General features: G+C 35.8%; 1 protein-coding gene across 2 annotated transcripts in view; it reads left to right on the top strand.

The window, feature by feature from the left end:
* Positions 1 to 14,642, top strand: part of PPP4R3A (protein phosphatase 4 regulatory subunit 3A) — a 43,587-nt gene that overhangs the window by 12,958 nt on the left and 15,987 nt on the right. For both annotated transcript variants that reach the window (XM_065838828.2, XM_071809555.1), the window contains 2 exons: positions 5,382 to 5,480; positions 7,916 to 8,533. In XM_065838828.2, coding sequence (XP_065694900.1) covers positions 5,382 to 5,480; positions 7,916 to 8,533 — 717 coding nt within the window. The remainder of the gene's footprint in view (positions 1 to 5,381; positions 5,481 to 7,915; positions 8,534 to 14,642) is intronic.

Here is a 14,642-nt window from a genome sequence, read left to right as displayed (position 1 = left end):
CCAAAAATGCACTGGTAGAATGCTCGGAGAAGACGCATTTCCTACCGTTGCTGTCAGGACAAGTGAGCCAACAGTGAAACTGTTTCAATAAAATTTGTGCCTATTGTAGTTAAGATAGTAAAGAAAAGTGTGTGGTTTTGTGGGGAGGAGGGAGAAACACAAGGAGTGATTGCTGTTGGTTTGAGGGTAGGTTTGTTTATCCATTTTAGTGATCACATGTTCCTTTATCTTCACATGTCTTCCTGTGAAATCTAATTTTTCTGCTCTTTCTAGGTATGGTCACTAGGCCAGCGAGTCGAGTTTCTGTTATAGAACTAATAAGCTCAACTAAAATTCCACGTGATTCATGGGAATGCAGCTATGAAATGGCTAGCTGAAAACTCATGTATGATTGTTGAGCTTTCTTAGAAGCTAATAGAGTACCTTCTGCCAAAAGACTGAATGTGCTGTTGATATATTATTCCAGTTTTTGCGATAACTTGTTAAAACATCCAGATATCCAAATTCTAAATGAGCAAATGCATAAAACCAGATGAAGAATTGAAACTTTGTATTGCTTTACTGGGACAGGTTTTTTAGCCTGAAGATTCTGCTGTAACTTGCCATTGTAACTGTATATATTTAACTTAAAAAAAAAAAAAAAAACAACCCTGTATAGTGCCAGTAGTTTATTTCATAAACAACTGCTTATGAAACTACTGTTCTTTGTAAATAATTATCTAGCAAGATGCTGAAAGATGTCTTGACATGTCCAGGGAAGTATCTGTAACTGTAAATGATGCAAGGGCTTAGATGAGGAATAGGGCAGCCCAGGAGGGGGAAAAACAACCTTCCTTGGCTGAACTTCCAGTGGGGGCCAGGAAAGTGTAATACACCTAAATGATTTGAAGGCTAGTAGGAAGAAAATAATTTGCTTTTTAAAACAGAAAGCCAGAATTTATGGAAGACGTATCTAATTTGGGATACTGCTACTTCTTGAGAGTAGCCTAAATCTCGTAGGGTTGCCAAAATAGTATTTTGGAGCTGCAGAGAAGACTAGTATTCTCTCTGGATGTGAACACCAGTGAGAGAGCATTGTCAAACAATAAGAGTTTTCTTAATTTTATCCCATTAGGAAGGAGAACTTAAATCAGTTTTGCAGGAGAATCAAATCCCAAGTACTAGTTGCTCTGAAATTCTTCATTATGAAATCCCAGGGCTTGCTTTGGTGATCATATGAATGCTGCACAACACACCTGCTAATCTGCTTGCCAGTAGTTAAATAAAACCAATTTAATGTCTAATAAAAGTGTGACGTCTGGTGAGTGTTACGGTGAGAACTTGAGACTGAGAGTGTCTATTCAACAACCTTACTATTAAGGAAAGTAAGCCTCTTGGGAATCAGTGCAAAAAGTGAGCAGAAATTGTATGATAGATACTAAGCCCTGTCCACTTAAGTATAGTCGCTACTGCTTCCTGGCTTAAACTATTGCAGTAGTATTTTTGAAGGTTGGTTTCTTAGGAATGAAGTCTCAAATAAAGCTGTAGCACACAGTAGTGCTTCCTTGAAAACCTCTACCTAACCTGAACCTGCTCCATGTGGACTTGATGCAGCCAACAGCGAGACAAGCAGCAGCGAAATACTTGGTTGTATTCTGGGAAAGTTTTGCCTCAGGCTACATCATTATAAGGAAAAGAGTGCAAGAAGTCAACCTCCATTGCTAGAAATGATAAATACCTCTTTATGGGAATATTCAATACATAGGTCTTCTAAAAAGAGGCCATACTCAGAATTTTTGCCAAAAATTAAGAATTCCTGATTATATCTGAGCAGTCATAATGAACAATAAAATGAAAGAAGACAAATGCATGTAAACAGTCTTAGGGAGACAGCAAGTTTTGTATGGGCTAAGGTAGTGAGGGCACATCCAACTAGCACCATTGTCAAAATATTTTTTTTGCAAAGCAGCAAATGATTTTCAATCTCAGAATAAGATTGTGAACTCTACATAAAGTAGTTTCCTGATTATCATGCTATGTAAAAAAGATCTTGCCAAGAACTCTAATATATATCTTGTGAACTATGAGGAGCTGGAATACTCTGATTCTTGCAGAGCACTCAGTAGAGAAGCGCTCAGTGATGAAACATTTGTCCGTGTCTATGACTCAGTTCACACAGTGCAGCTGTGATTTAATACTGCAGTTTCACGTTTTAATTGTGTTTAGCGGAAAGCTAAATCAGAACAAATTTTAGATGTTGTAGTAATCCCATCCAGTTCCTTGCCTAGAGGCTACCATTTTGGATGTAATGAAAAAAAAGGATATGCTCTTGATCAAACTGAGCCAGAACTGCTCTTATGAGTCATGTTAATACTGAAGATCTTATGCTCGTAGAAGGGTAACATAGAAGACTCTTCTCCTTACCTCTAACCGATAGCTACTATTGCTAAGCATATTTATTCACACTCCTGTTTTCTGTTGGAATGGAGAAGGCAGTTGCAAGAAATTGCAATTGCTTTTGGGAATGATGTTTGGCATTTGGAAGCAACAAATAGTCTTATTCCATAGCTGAGAGATCCAGAATAGTTAGTGAATTCAAATTACACTGAGGAGATTTCAGATCAAACACACAGAAAGATTCCTTTAAATAAAACAAGCAGAAACTAGACTTTTATTCATTTTTTTATCTTTTGCCGCATCTAGAATTTCCTTCAGTCATCTAATTGTCCATGTACAAGCCTTGTACTGCTCTTCTTTTTGATGATTTTAAGCTTTGTAGGATTAAGAAAATGAAATTACATTGATAACTGTATTTCACAGTGAATTTAAACTTTGACTGAACTGTGTTATTATGCAACAGAGTGAAGTTCTTCTCTCACTTAGTTTCATTTTCTATTTTTGAAAGCCCTTGAGGAAGAAGGATGTACAAACAATTTATTCTCCTACAAAGGATCTGGAGAGTAGCAGTTGGTAGATTTCTGTTGAGGTAGTGATATTAATCTATAATGTTAAAACATTGTGTGATAAGACAACAGATAACTAATAATTTGAAGATGTTAATGTTGGCAATTGAAAAATACTTTTCTAATGTTAATAAACTGAACTTGAAGATTCTTGTTCTACTGCTCAAATAATTTATTTCAGCAGTTTTTTGTTTTGCTTTCCAAAGAAGAAACAATTTTAAAAAATTAAAGTGTGTAGCAGTGAAAAGATACTGTCTCAACTTCCATATATCATAGTAGATGATCTTGTTTAACAAGAACAACTGCTCTACTATGGCCAAATACACTTCCGTACATCTGTTTTCCGAAACAGCTTTACCTTTGTGTCTTCCCTTTCATTTTTCCTGTGCCTGCCATCCTCCCTCCATCCCTCCTCTCCCCAGGGGCAAAAGACAGGCAGACCTGTCTTAGTCCAGTGCTGGATTGTGTTTGGAGACTTAGAGCTTTTGTGTATTCAGCTTAATCACAGTTAATGTAAATAAACTGTCCTTATTTGTGTTCTTTTAGTCATTTCCTTATTTGCTAGCTATGTTCTTCACAAAGAAGAAAAGATGTTTTGATCTTCTTTTCAAAATGGCTTGCCTAGAAATCTAACCACTTTCACCTAAATGGAAATGTAATTAGATAGGAATGTTGAAAGTTGTGCTAGGGTCTGCTTAACATTTAGTGTTAGGTTTGTGGGGTTTTTGTATGAAATAAGCACTACTCAGTAGGAAGCTGATGGGACAGTGGCCTCAAAAATTACTGCAGTATAAATACTAATACATTGACCTCTGCAGTTAGATTTTGAACCTGATATATATAGCTAATACTGCTTTTAAAAGGTGGTTAATTTTTTTCTTCCCCACTTTGGACCTTCCCTTTTTAAATTTTTGTAAACTGTTGGTTTTATTACTCTAGAGGAGTCAGCAGTACTAGGTGCTGTCAATCTGTTATTACCAGAGTATTTGCACCATGACCTGTCTTGTAGTGAATAAACTATTAATTGTGACTTTCTTCTTCCTTTTATATTTTGGAGGTGGTCTTCCTAAATCCCTTTCTTCTGTGTACCACCTCAACCCTTTGGAAAAGGAAAAGGTAAACTATTTGCCATTTGTAAGGTAAAGCTGTTAATGTCTCTGAAGCAGTATAGCTGCTCTGGTAATGGCAAATTGATTACGTTGTATTGCTTGACTACTAACGGAGCTAGCTGATCCTGCCATTTAGATTATAGTTTAGTTTAAGGACTTTTCTAGTAAGTGCATATCAATCTAAATGTAGGATTCCTCTTTATGCTCAATGTTCATTTTAATATTTGAAATAAATTAAGGCTAATTATTGAACTATCTTAAACTTTATAAAAGTCTGGTAACTTATAATGCTTTTGCAAATATTTAAAATTAATTCATTTAGGAATAATCACTATAAGAAAAATCTATACTTAATGAAGGAAAAATACTCTATTTTATCGGTCTTATTGAAATAGAAGTAGAAAGATTTTTTAAAATCAAACTTGTTCAATATGTAAATAATGCAGATTATATTTTCTTCCCCCCCCGCCCCCGTTTTTTAATTTAACAGTTCTTTAGTAGACTACCTGTAAGTTACTGCATCAAATACCTAAATTAGTGTGCAATATTGTTCCTTTGCAGAGTCAGCTTCCACTTCCATATATTGTTTTTTGCACACAGTATGAGGGCTCTGATAAACTCTTGAACTATTCTAGTAAGTAGGTGGAAGCTTAAGTGTCTGGATAGTAAACATAGTTAAGCATGGTTTTGACTACCAGAAATCTAGGGCAAATCTTCTTTCAGAGTTGTAGTTTGGAATGAGTAAGTATGGTGTGGATGGTTTAGTGCAGTAGAAGTGTGTACTCATAGGCAGTGAACTGTGTGCTTGGTCAAGTTCCTGTTTAAAGTTTGTAGGCATCTTAGGGCTGCTTTTTAAGCACAGTGTCTTCTGGGGCCTGTAAAAAAGAAAAAAAAAAATATTGTAACTTTGGTCCTACAAAAAATATGCAGTTTATGTGGTCCAATTGAAACAGATTATAAACAAACCCAACAAAAACCAAAACAAAACCCAAATCTGTTGCTTTTGTTACCATATTTTATCAGAGGGTACAGTGAAGTAGAAGTATATAATCTAGATCAGATGTTTTGAGATTTACAATATTATGGTCACGTGAATTGAGAACTGAAACTAAGTGTCTTTCTGGAACTTCCTTATTCTGATTTATATAGAAATGTTTTTAAACCCAAGAATCTCAGAACATATAAAAATCGTGATGATGATTACATTGGTATTGTAATACTGTCCTGCCATAATTAGGTGTCAAGCTGTTTTTATTTTTAAGTTTTACTCTTTAAACAGTTTGTAAAATCTGAAATATATTGCCTGAAAATACTCTTCCTCTCTTTAAAGGATACCTTGATTGTGTGGTCTGAAGCTGAAAATTATGATTTGGCGCTTAGCTTTCAAGAAAAAGCAGGATGTGATGAAATATGGGAAAAAATATGTCAGGTAAGTTTAATAAATGTAACATTGAGACACCTAAATCATCTTAATGATTATGTTCAAAATTTTTATACTGTTCTGAGAGTTGAATCTGAACTCTGTAGATATAAAGTAAAAACTGTTATCTTAGCCACCTCCCCCAAATTTTATGTGTTTAAGTTTGGAAACATTGTTCTTCATTCAGGAATTTGATATCCTCTTAAAACTTTGTTTGAAGGGTTTTTAAGAGCATTTTCAGGTCTTTTGGTTAAGGTAACTTATTAGCTTTATTATTGCCTGAGGAAGTTTAGCTCAAAATGAATGCTTGAAAAGTTTCATAACAATTAATTTCATAATTTTCCAGGTTTGCCAAAAGGGAGAATGTTACCTGTTCAAAGTTCTATTGTAGAGGGAAGAATGTGAGCTCTTAGTAGTTTTAATAATGTATTTCTCATGGATTTAACCATTTATTATTTACATTTCTCTTCCTACATTTCTAATTCTTCTCTTTCTCTTATTTCATTCTTCTGTTTCAGGTGAGGGGAATATAAAATTTCTCAAGAGAACTTTTTTCCATGTAAATGTGCCAGTATGCTTCTGTTGAGAGTGTGAAAGATTGATCTGATAGTTGAAATATGAGATCATTCTGTCCCTGTATTATCACCTCAAAGCTTTTATTCTTACCATTTAAACAAACAATTAATATGTACTATGTATAATTAGCTCATGTTTTACCACTATGACTGGATGACTAAATAGTCACTGAATCAGTATTGTTTCTGGGTAAAATTTGGTGAGGTATTAACTATTGACCAATGCTCAAAAGACTTTAGTCTATATATTGACTGATACTAGTTCAATTTGTCAGTTCTTGTTTGGGTTTTTTCTTCCATTCCAAACATTACAACTTGTCTTAATTTCTATGCTACATTAGGTGTGATTTGTCTGTTTCTCTTCTGATGCGTGCTCTTTCTGTTCTTAATAAACATGTGCCTCTCACTGATTTCACAAATAAAGCAAAAGAAATCTGTTTTCATAATCGCGTGTGTATAGATCATTCCTTTTTTTAGGATTGAGTTTTTTCAACAGTTTAGCACTTACATAAATAAGTACAGAAACTTATGTAAATAAGTACAGAAACATTTCCAGGAACCATAGCAGTTGAAGTACCAAAAGTTGGGGCCAGAAACACAATGAGAGAAAGGGGAAATTTTCTTCTTGGGAAACACCCAAAGAAGCTGAGCTTCCTCAGCCTCGTGTGAAGTTCTAATATTTTTGTAAGAAGCCAGTGTCTTTACATCCTGTTTTGAGGCCATGCTATTGTCTTTGTGTCTAGTGTACTTCAAAGATCTGAAGCTTCCTCAGTCATTAAAAGCTTTTTCTGCAAGAACAACTTTATACCCCTTACACTGGAAGCGGTTGCTGATGTATAAGCAGAACAGTATATAGGTTTTAAAAGCGTTCTGGAGTTTAATCTAAGTGTAGACTTGCAGTTAGCCATGAAGAATGATTTATCTGAGGGTTTTTTTGTTTGTTTGTTTGTTTTTGTTTTTGTTTTTGTTTTTCTGATTCTCAGGATTAGAAAGAACAGTATCTTCTTCTGTTCTACACAGCAGTGCCTTCTGGATTTGACACATCACACTCCCAGCAGAGACAACAATTAAGATGTCATGAAAGCTGAAACACTCTGGTGCCCAAGCATCTCTCTGTATTCTCTTCCCAATTTGTATTTTTCCATAGTTTCCTCTTTGTATCTCTAGAGAGATCTTTGCAGGTCCTGTGCCTTGTTTTACTGACAGCTCCAGATTTCCACTACTCTTTCATTAATGTTGATTTGGAGTTTTCTGTTCTTAAGAGAGGATTCTGTGCTTCTGTTGAGTATTTAGAAAGTGCATGAGAGCAGATTTTGACTTGCAGCTCTCCAGAACTGAAAACAACCATCAAATTAACAAGACTGGCCTTTGTCCTCTGAAGCAGCAGGAACTTTGAAAAGCTTCGAGGGCAGTTACGTAGTCTATAGCTGAATGTTTAAAGCTATCGCTGCAGTCGTATAATACTGGTTTGCATTTGAAAATCTGTCTGCAGAGAAAACAGACTGGAAACAAATAGCTTATTTCAGTAGTCTATTAAAAAGTTATAGTCCATACTAGTAGTTATGAATTTCCTTTTTTATTTGAAGTGCTCAGAAAATGTAACTTTTTTCTTTGTTCTTTCTCCTATTTGTAGAAAATAAATAGAATTAAATATTTAATGTAGAAATAATTTTTAAAGCCTTCTGTTTGAAGAAATCTTTTCATATCTTATTATCCAAATCAGCTGTACTCAATGTCAAACTTATATTTGCACTTCTGTTTTGGCCATGCAAAGCAAAAGCGTGTGACATTTGAAATGTTATTTTTAAAAAGCATTCAAGTAGCAGTAAACATTCAACTCCACTTTTTTAAACACATCTTATTTTGCAGGTTCAAGGCAAAGACCCTTCTGTCGATATTACTCAGGACCTTGTCGATGAATCTGAGGAAGAACGTTTTGATGATATGTCATCACCAGGTCTAGAATTGCCATCTTGTGAATTAAGTCGACTAGAAGAAATTGCAGAACTTGTGGCATCTTCACTGCCTTCACCATTACGTCGAGAAAAACTCGCACTAGCACTGGAAAATGAGGGCTATATTAAGAAGCTCTTAGAAATTTTTCATGTGTGCGAAGACTTGGAGAACATTGAAGGACTACACCACTTGTATGAAATTATCAAGGGAATTTTCCTTTTGAACAGAACTGCACTTTTTGAAGTCATGTTTTCTGAGGAATGTATAATGGACGTAATTGGATGCCTAGAATATGACCCATCTTTATCACAGTCACGGAAACACAGGGAATTTCTGACTAAAACAGCAAAATTTAAAGAGGTGATTCCTATATCTGATCCGGAGCTGAAGCAAAAAATACACCAGACATACAGAGTACAGTATATTCAAGATATGGTCCTACCCACTCCCTCAGTTTTTGAGGAAAATATGCTATCAACACTTCATTCTTTCATCTTTTTTAATAAAGTGGAAATAGTTGGTATGTTACAGGTAAGTTGCAGAATTTCACCGTCTCTTTATTTGTACTTGGGCAGAGAAAGTTGGATAATTTTTCTTGGAAAGATTGAGGTGCTTTGGTGGAACATTCACTTCTGTGAATCTGCAAGTCATTTTGAAGTATGATGTAAAAAGCGTATGTTCTTAAATTTCAGATTTTGGACTAGATTCTCTCTAACTGATTTAAATGGAGCAAACATGTAGAATCCTGAATAAGGTTGTTTGAAATGAATAGCCCCGTTTTCATTTTGAAGGGTTGATTTTGTTAGGGTTTTCTTTTTGCATTTTGGGACTTTTTAGGCACTACAGTTAAGGGTATTTTTTTGTCATGTTACCATGACAAAAATATCTAATTACTTCACCTAGTTTCACAAATATAGTCTCATACCAGGATATAACTGTGTTTAATTTTGAAGTAAATTAAATTGGTTGTTTGGAAGGTACAGGTTCAGAACACAGCATTGTTTTAGATGCTTGAATGTTTTCTTCGTTTGTCTTATAACTCCCTAAATAATACTGCTTGGAATTACCAGTTTTCATGATGTATGTCTTTCTTACTGCAAATGTAAAGAGATAATATGATGCTTTAGATATCTTACCATTTTATCAACTGACTCAGCGAAGTGTTATAGCATATGTGTTTTGGTTTGTAAAAGTTAATTGTTATTATCTTAATTCCAGTGTTTAATAAATGAATAGCTACTGTCTTTGTAGGGGTTGTCTGATCTGGAGAAATGGACAAAGTGCTGGATGCTACTGATAACCTTAATCATATTTATCTTCAGTTGAATCTCAAAATGCACCCTGTTTAATTTCATGGAAAATACAGCAAGGAGAATGAAAATACCTTTTGCAAGCTCACATGGCAAACTGTTGTGAAAACCGTGCCTCCTGTTTTTCCTCACCACACTCAGTTGATCAGAATACCCATTTTACTTAATCCACTTTCTTGGAGCTTTGATCTGTTGTGTCCACACATGGAGTATTTGATAACCAGACAGATGTGCAAGACGTCACCCAGACCTTGCAGCTGAAACATGTGCCTTGTGGACAGGCCGTCACTGGAGCAGCCACTGGAGGCCTGGTGGAATGCCTGGGGCCTCTTCAGTAGTACTAGACCCCAGATTATGCCTGAGTGAACCAAACTCTTCATGTTTGTATGTGTGTCCTTGATAAACTAAGTCACAAATGCGTATCTGAAACAGAACGGTGTAATCGTTTTGGAGTGACCGGTTTGAGAACACTTACAAGCCTCACTTAGAGGGAGTGATGGAAACGGTTCAATTTAGGGGTCTCAAGTTGTGTATCCAGTACGCATAGTGTGTCTAAAACATCTTGACCTTTTTGCAAGGGTTACTAAAAGCAAGTCCTGAGGATAATACCTTTTGGCTTGAAGAGGAGGGTAAGAATTATTCAGGTGTGTTAGTGTCAGTGGCTGATTTTGAGAGGATTCTTGAACTTAGAAAAGGAAACTCTGCAATGAAAAATGAGACCTGATCCTGCAAAATCATTAAGGGTGTGTTTGCCAGAAATCCCGAGGCAGTTTGACCAAGGACTAGTGACTGATTAGTTTCCTTTTTTGTGTCTTGTACAACCTTTGTTAGGTGAATAGATGTAGACTAAGCCTGGGTTAGAATATCAAGGTTTAGTGTGGTTGAAAAACTTGGTAGTTGCAGTTTACAGTTGAAGTAGAGGCTCAGATCTGATTTTAATTTGTTGTGTGACTACAGGTTTCTGAACCTTATCTTCACTTCTCTTACTATAGTTGCCTGTGATTGAGAAGAATGTATAGACCCTGTGTAGTGGAGCCAGAAGAATTAGCACTGCATAGCTTTCAAAGTTAGATAAATATTTCAAATTGTTCAAGTGCTTTCTACAGCTTTGAGGAGACAGGAGTGGTCGTGCAGAAGGAAGAAAATATATCTTGTGCTATATTGCATTTCCTAGTTCTTTCACAATAATGCTCTGTAGCCTTGAGGGGGAACTCCCTGCATTATAAATAAGAGTCTGTGGGAAATTATTTGACATTAATGATCAGTTCTTGGGTTTGAGGGAATTAAAAGAGACTATCCCAAATTACACACCCATTGCATTTCTAAGAGCTTAAAAGGCTTGATTGATTGATTTTTCAAGTTCTCACAGTGTAGCTCTAAACCAAACCTTAAACCTACTTACCTGGCATTTTTTTTATTCGTTTATTTATAGAGCAAATGTCAGGTTGCACTTTCTGTTATCTCTGCCCCATAAAGTTTCATTCTCCCCTTTCTTTTCTCCACCGTCACACTCCCACAGTCCATATGTAAAGCATATGATACTGTTCCTTCTCATTTCTTTAAGCAGAATAATGTTCTGAGAGCAAAATTAAAAGACTGTGTTTGTCAATTTCAGTTCTACAAATAAGGTCTTTGTTCCATTAGTGTATGGTTTAACATGCATTTCTGTAGCTGGTTGTATCACAATACTTTGGTGGGGATGTGTGTGTTATTTTGTGTAAAACTGGAAGTTGCCTGTAACTGGAGTTCCTGACACTTATTATTTTAGATCTTGCAAGATCCTGGTGCTTACTAATCTGGTGTCTGTACTTAAGAAACTGTTTCTTGTAGAAGTCATTATTAATTGAAGAGTTCTGGGATGCTTCATGGTAGTTTACTGGGAGCCACGGATGAGTCTCAAGTTCTTTGTTCATTAGTGCGTAATACAGGTTGTTAGTGCTGCCACTGTTGATTTTAGGTTCTCTCTCCTGGACTGCTGAGGGTGTGACAAACAAGTTATCTTCTTAGGAAATTTTACTTCTCAGATTAAAAGTAAACTCCATGCACAGCTGATATCCTGTGAGATACTGCAATTATTTTGTGTACAACTGAATTGTTTCATAGTCTGTTTTTTTCTCTCTCACTGACTGTGAAGGAAAGGTGTTACCTCCACCATGAAAAAAAGATGAACTCTAAAGAGCCCTTTTCAAGTCAGGCTATGTATTAACTAAACTGGCGCTTTTCAATACCCTCGCCTGAAATTAACTCAGCCATACCTTAGTTACAGAAAAGTGACCAGAAATTTGTGCAAGACTGCAGATTTTGCCTTAGGCTTTTTGACAGACCAAATTACTTCACTCAAAATTACCACTGTGTCATATTTAAGGTTTTTAAACTGAGATTGGACATGGCACTTAGTGTCATGATCTAGTAAATGGACTGAAGTTGGACCAAGGGTTGGACTTGATGATCTCTGAGGTCTTTTCCAACCCAGTTGATTCTGTGATTCTGTGTATTTGGTGTCAGTATAGGACATTTAAGGTTATTAAAGGTCACTGTCATTGAGGTCAGTTTTTCAATTATAACTAGTGAATTCTCTAAATAAGAATATGCTGATTCTTAGGAATTCTGGCTGTATTAGGAGAGACTTTTGATATCCCTTTAAAATATATAAATGTATATGTATGTATGTGTGTATATATATATATAAAAATATATATATAAATACTGTAGTCATGGAAGAGATCTGCTTCCATGATTTTGCTTTCTTTGGTAGATGAATAACTTTTGCCCGTTCTGTAGTAAAACCAAAAAACCTTTGACATGTAGGGTTATGAACTGTATTCCTCCCTCCTTCTTGATAAACATTAGCATTCCTGTAATCGTATAAAAATGCTTACACTGATGGGCTTTTCTGAGAAACGGAGGTTAGCTTATTCGTGATTTAATTGTCTAAGTTCTGTCTTTTTAAGTAACTATATCAAGGTCTCACCAAACTAGATACCATTGGTCATGATGGACAGTAAACCTGTGATACCACTATTTCCAGTCTACAGAATTAGCTGCTGTGGAAACCTAATTGATTACAGGTTTTATGATTGGCTGTACATAAGATACGAAAGAGGTATATAACATTTTTTTCCAATTTCAGCCCCTCCTAATATGCTCTTACTGCTTGGGGTCCAGCCTGTTCTAGTCTTGAGATGTCATAGCCACCAAGAAACCTTGCTGAAACATGGAGTTCACCAAGTTTTGAGAGAGGGGGTGGGACAGGTAAGTGGTGTTTCTTGCTTTATATGACGCTCTTTTGCAATTTAAAAAATATATACTAATGTTCACACTGGAGGCCACCAGTTCTTTCCCTTTGTATTATTAACTAGTTCTTAAAAAAAAAAAAAATATCAAAACAAACAAACAAACTTGCAAAACTGCGCCATAGAGTGAGTAAACACTGTTTCCTTCTGTTCTCTCCCCCCTTTCTCATTGGCGTGTTCTTTTTGCCAGCAAGATCCCGCAGTGTTTGTATATTCTGGAATAGACAATATTGTTAGGATTACTTCTGAGTATGCGCCTTTAGACTTCAGGGTCTCTTATTTTCAGCAGAGTGGAAAGGAGAGATTGGACATAAGTTAGAATAATTTGTGTGCATAGTAGAGCAGTGATCACAATGGCATTACTGTCCTGGTAAATCAGCTTTTTAAATACAGAAATTAGATTACCAATAGTCCCTATCTCCCTTTTCAATAACCAAAAAGCAGTAGGCATTTAGGTACATTCGTGTATTTTACTAGATTTATGTATAACAATGGGCTGATTTTAATTTTGAAAGTGGCTTTACAGATAGTTACTTATTTTTAACAGAACCCTGTGGATGTGAATGTAATTATCTGTAGTTGTTTTAGAGGAAGAATTTTGTGAGTGCATGCTGGTATTCTGCCCAAATACATTAGGACTGGAATCTCTCCTGCCAGTCTGCTGTTTTGCAGTGGTTGCCTCAGGAATAAATCTGAAGATTTGCTATCAGCAAAATTTACCTTGCAATGAAGTGTAAAAGGGTGCCACATTCTGGGGGAAATGACTTTGTGAAAGAAGTTTGCAAGTGGTGCATGCTAATGATTCCTGAGATTAACTTCTTCATTGTAGAAAATAGTTTTCAATGTGTTCAGAAACTTGAAATATTATTAGGTGGGTCCCACTGCTGGTTTAGCATGTTGTCTGAAGTGGAAGGCATTTGTGGGAAGGCAGACTGAGATAAAGAAGACTGAAATATTTTAAACTATGAAATCTTCTTGTGGGGTAGCAGGAAGGAATCTGTGTTTGAAGCTGTCATTCTCTGTTTACTGGTAACATTTTATGAAACTTTCTGGCCTGGAATATTATTTTTGCCTAAAATGAATATGGAAGTGCTAAATAGGACAGAAAATATATTCTTCTTCCAGCTTAGGTGTCATTGAGTTTCTCCGGTGTTTTGAGAAAGGGATGCGGGGGTTTTTTTGTCATTCATCTGTAATCACGGACATGAAGTTAATGATAACTGAAAGTCTGAGTCCTGCTTTTAAATAATATTTTTTTAAGTGCCTCTTGGGAGGAGAAGGACTGCTCTGACAGTTGAATCACAAACTTAAATAGTGTCTCTTTTTGTGATCCTACTTGGTCTGGGTTTTTTTGTTTTTAAAGTCATAAATGACTGAGCAGATGGCCTGGCTTTATTTTATCTTCATGAACTTTGAAAGGTATTAAATCCTAGGAGCATCTACCCAGATCTTGCAAAAGCATAAATGAATATACTTAAGTGTTTGGTATGTGCATAGTTTAAGTGTTGCACATTTAATAATTTCTGTGCATGGGCAAAATAGCTAGATTCTACAATTGCTCTGTAACTATTGTTTGTAGTTTTGTTTTCTTGGAAAACAGTTGTGACCTTCACAGCTTCTAAGATACATATGGATTTTGGTACTTGTCTGCATGAAGAGGCCAGATACTACAAAGAATTATGCAGCTGCACTGTGTTCGCTTCAGACATATTTTGGGAAGATATTTCCCAGTTAGAAAAAAAATTGAAAACCTTTAGGCTTGTGTAAGTCTAGCATTTGGTGATGGTGCTTTGTGACTTCTAAAATATGTGAACTCTGCTCTCAGACTGTGCGTTTCCATAGATTCTGATCATGCTGTTGAGGAATGTATCTTCAGATATGCTGCCCTTGTCAGTAATTTTACAGCTTGAGAGAATCTTGCATTTAGAATGTTTGTTGCAATCACAGTTTTTCTTTAAATGTGGAGGGGTTAGGTTTTTTCTCCCCATCAATAACAACCTGTCTACCTTGCATTAAGCATCTGGAATGAGACAGCTC

Source organism: Patagioenas fasciata, chromosome 5 (genome assembly GCF_037038585.1).
Source record: "Patagioenas fasciata isolate bPatFas1 chromosome 5, bPatFas1.hap1, whole genome shotgun sequence".
Classification (NCBI taxonomy): Eukaryota; Metazoa; Chordata; class Aves; order Columbiformes; family Columbidae; genus Patagioenas; species Patagioenas fasciata.
This window is presented reverse-complemented; position numbering and strand designations above follow the sequence as displayed.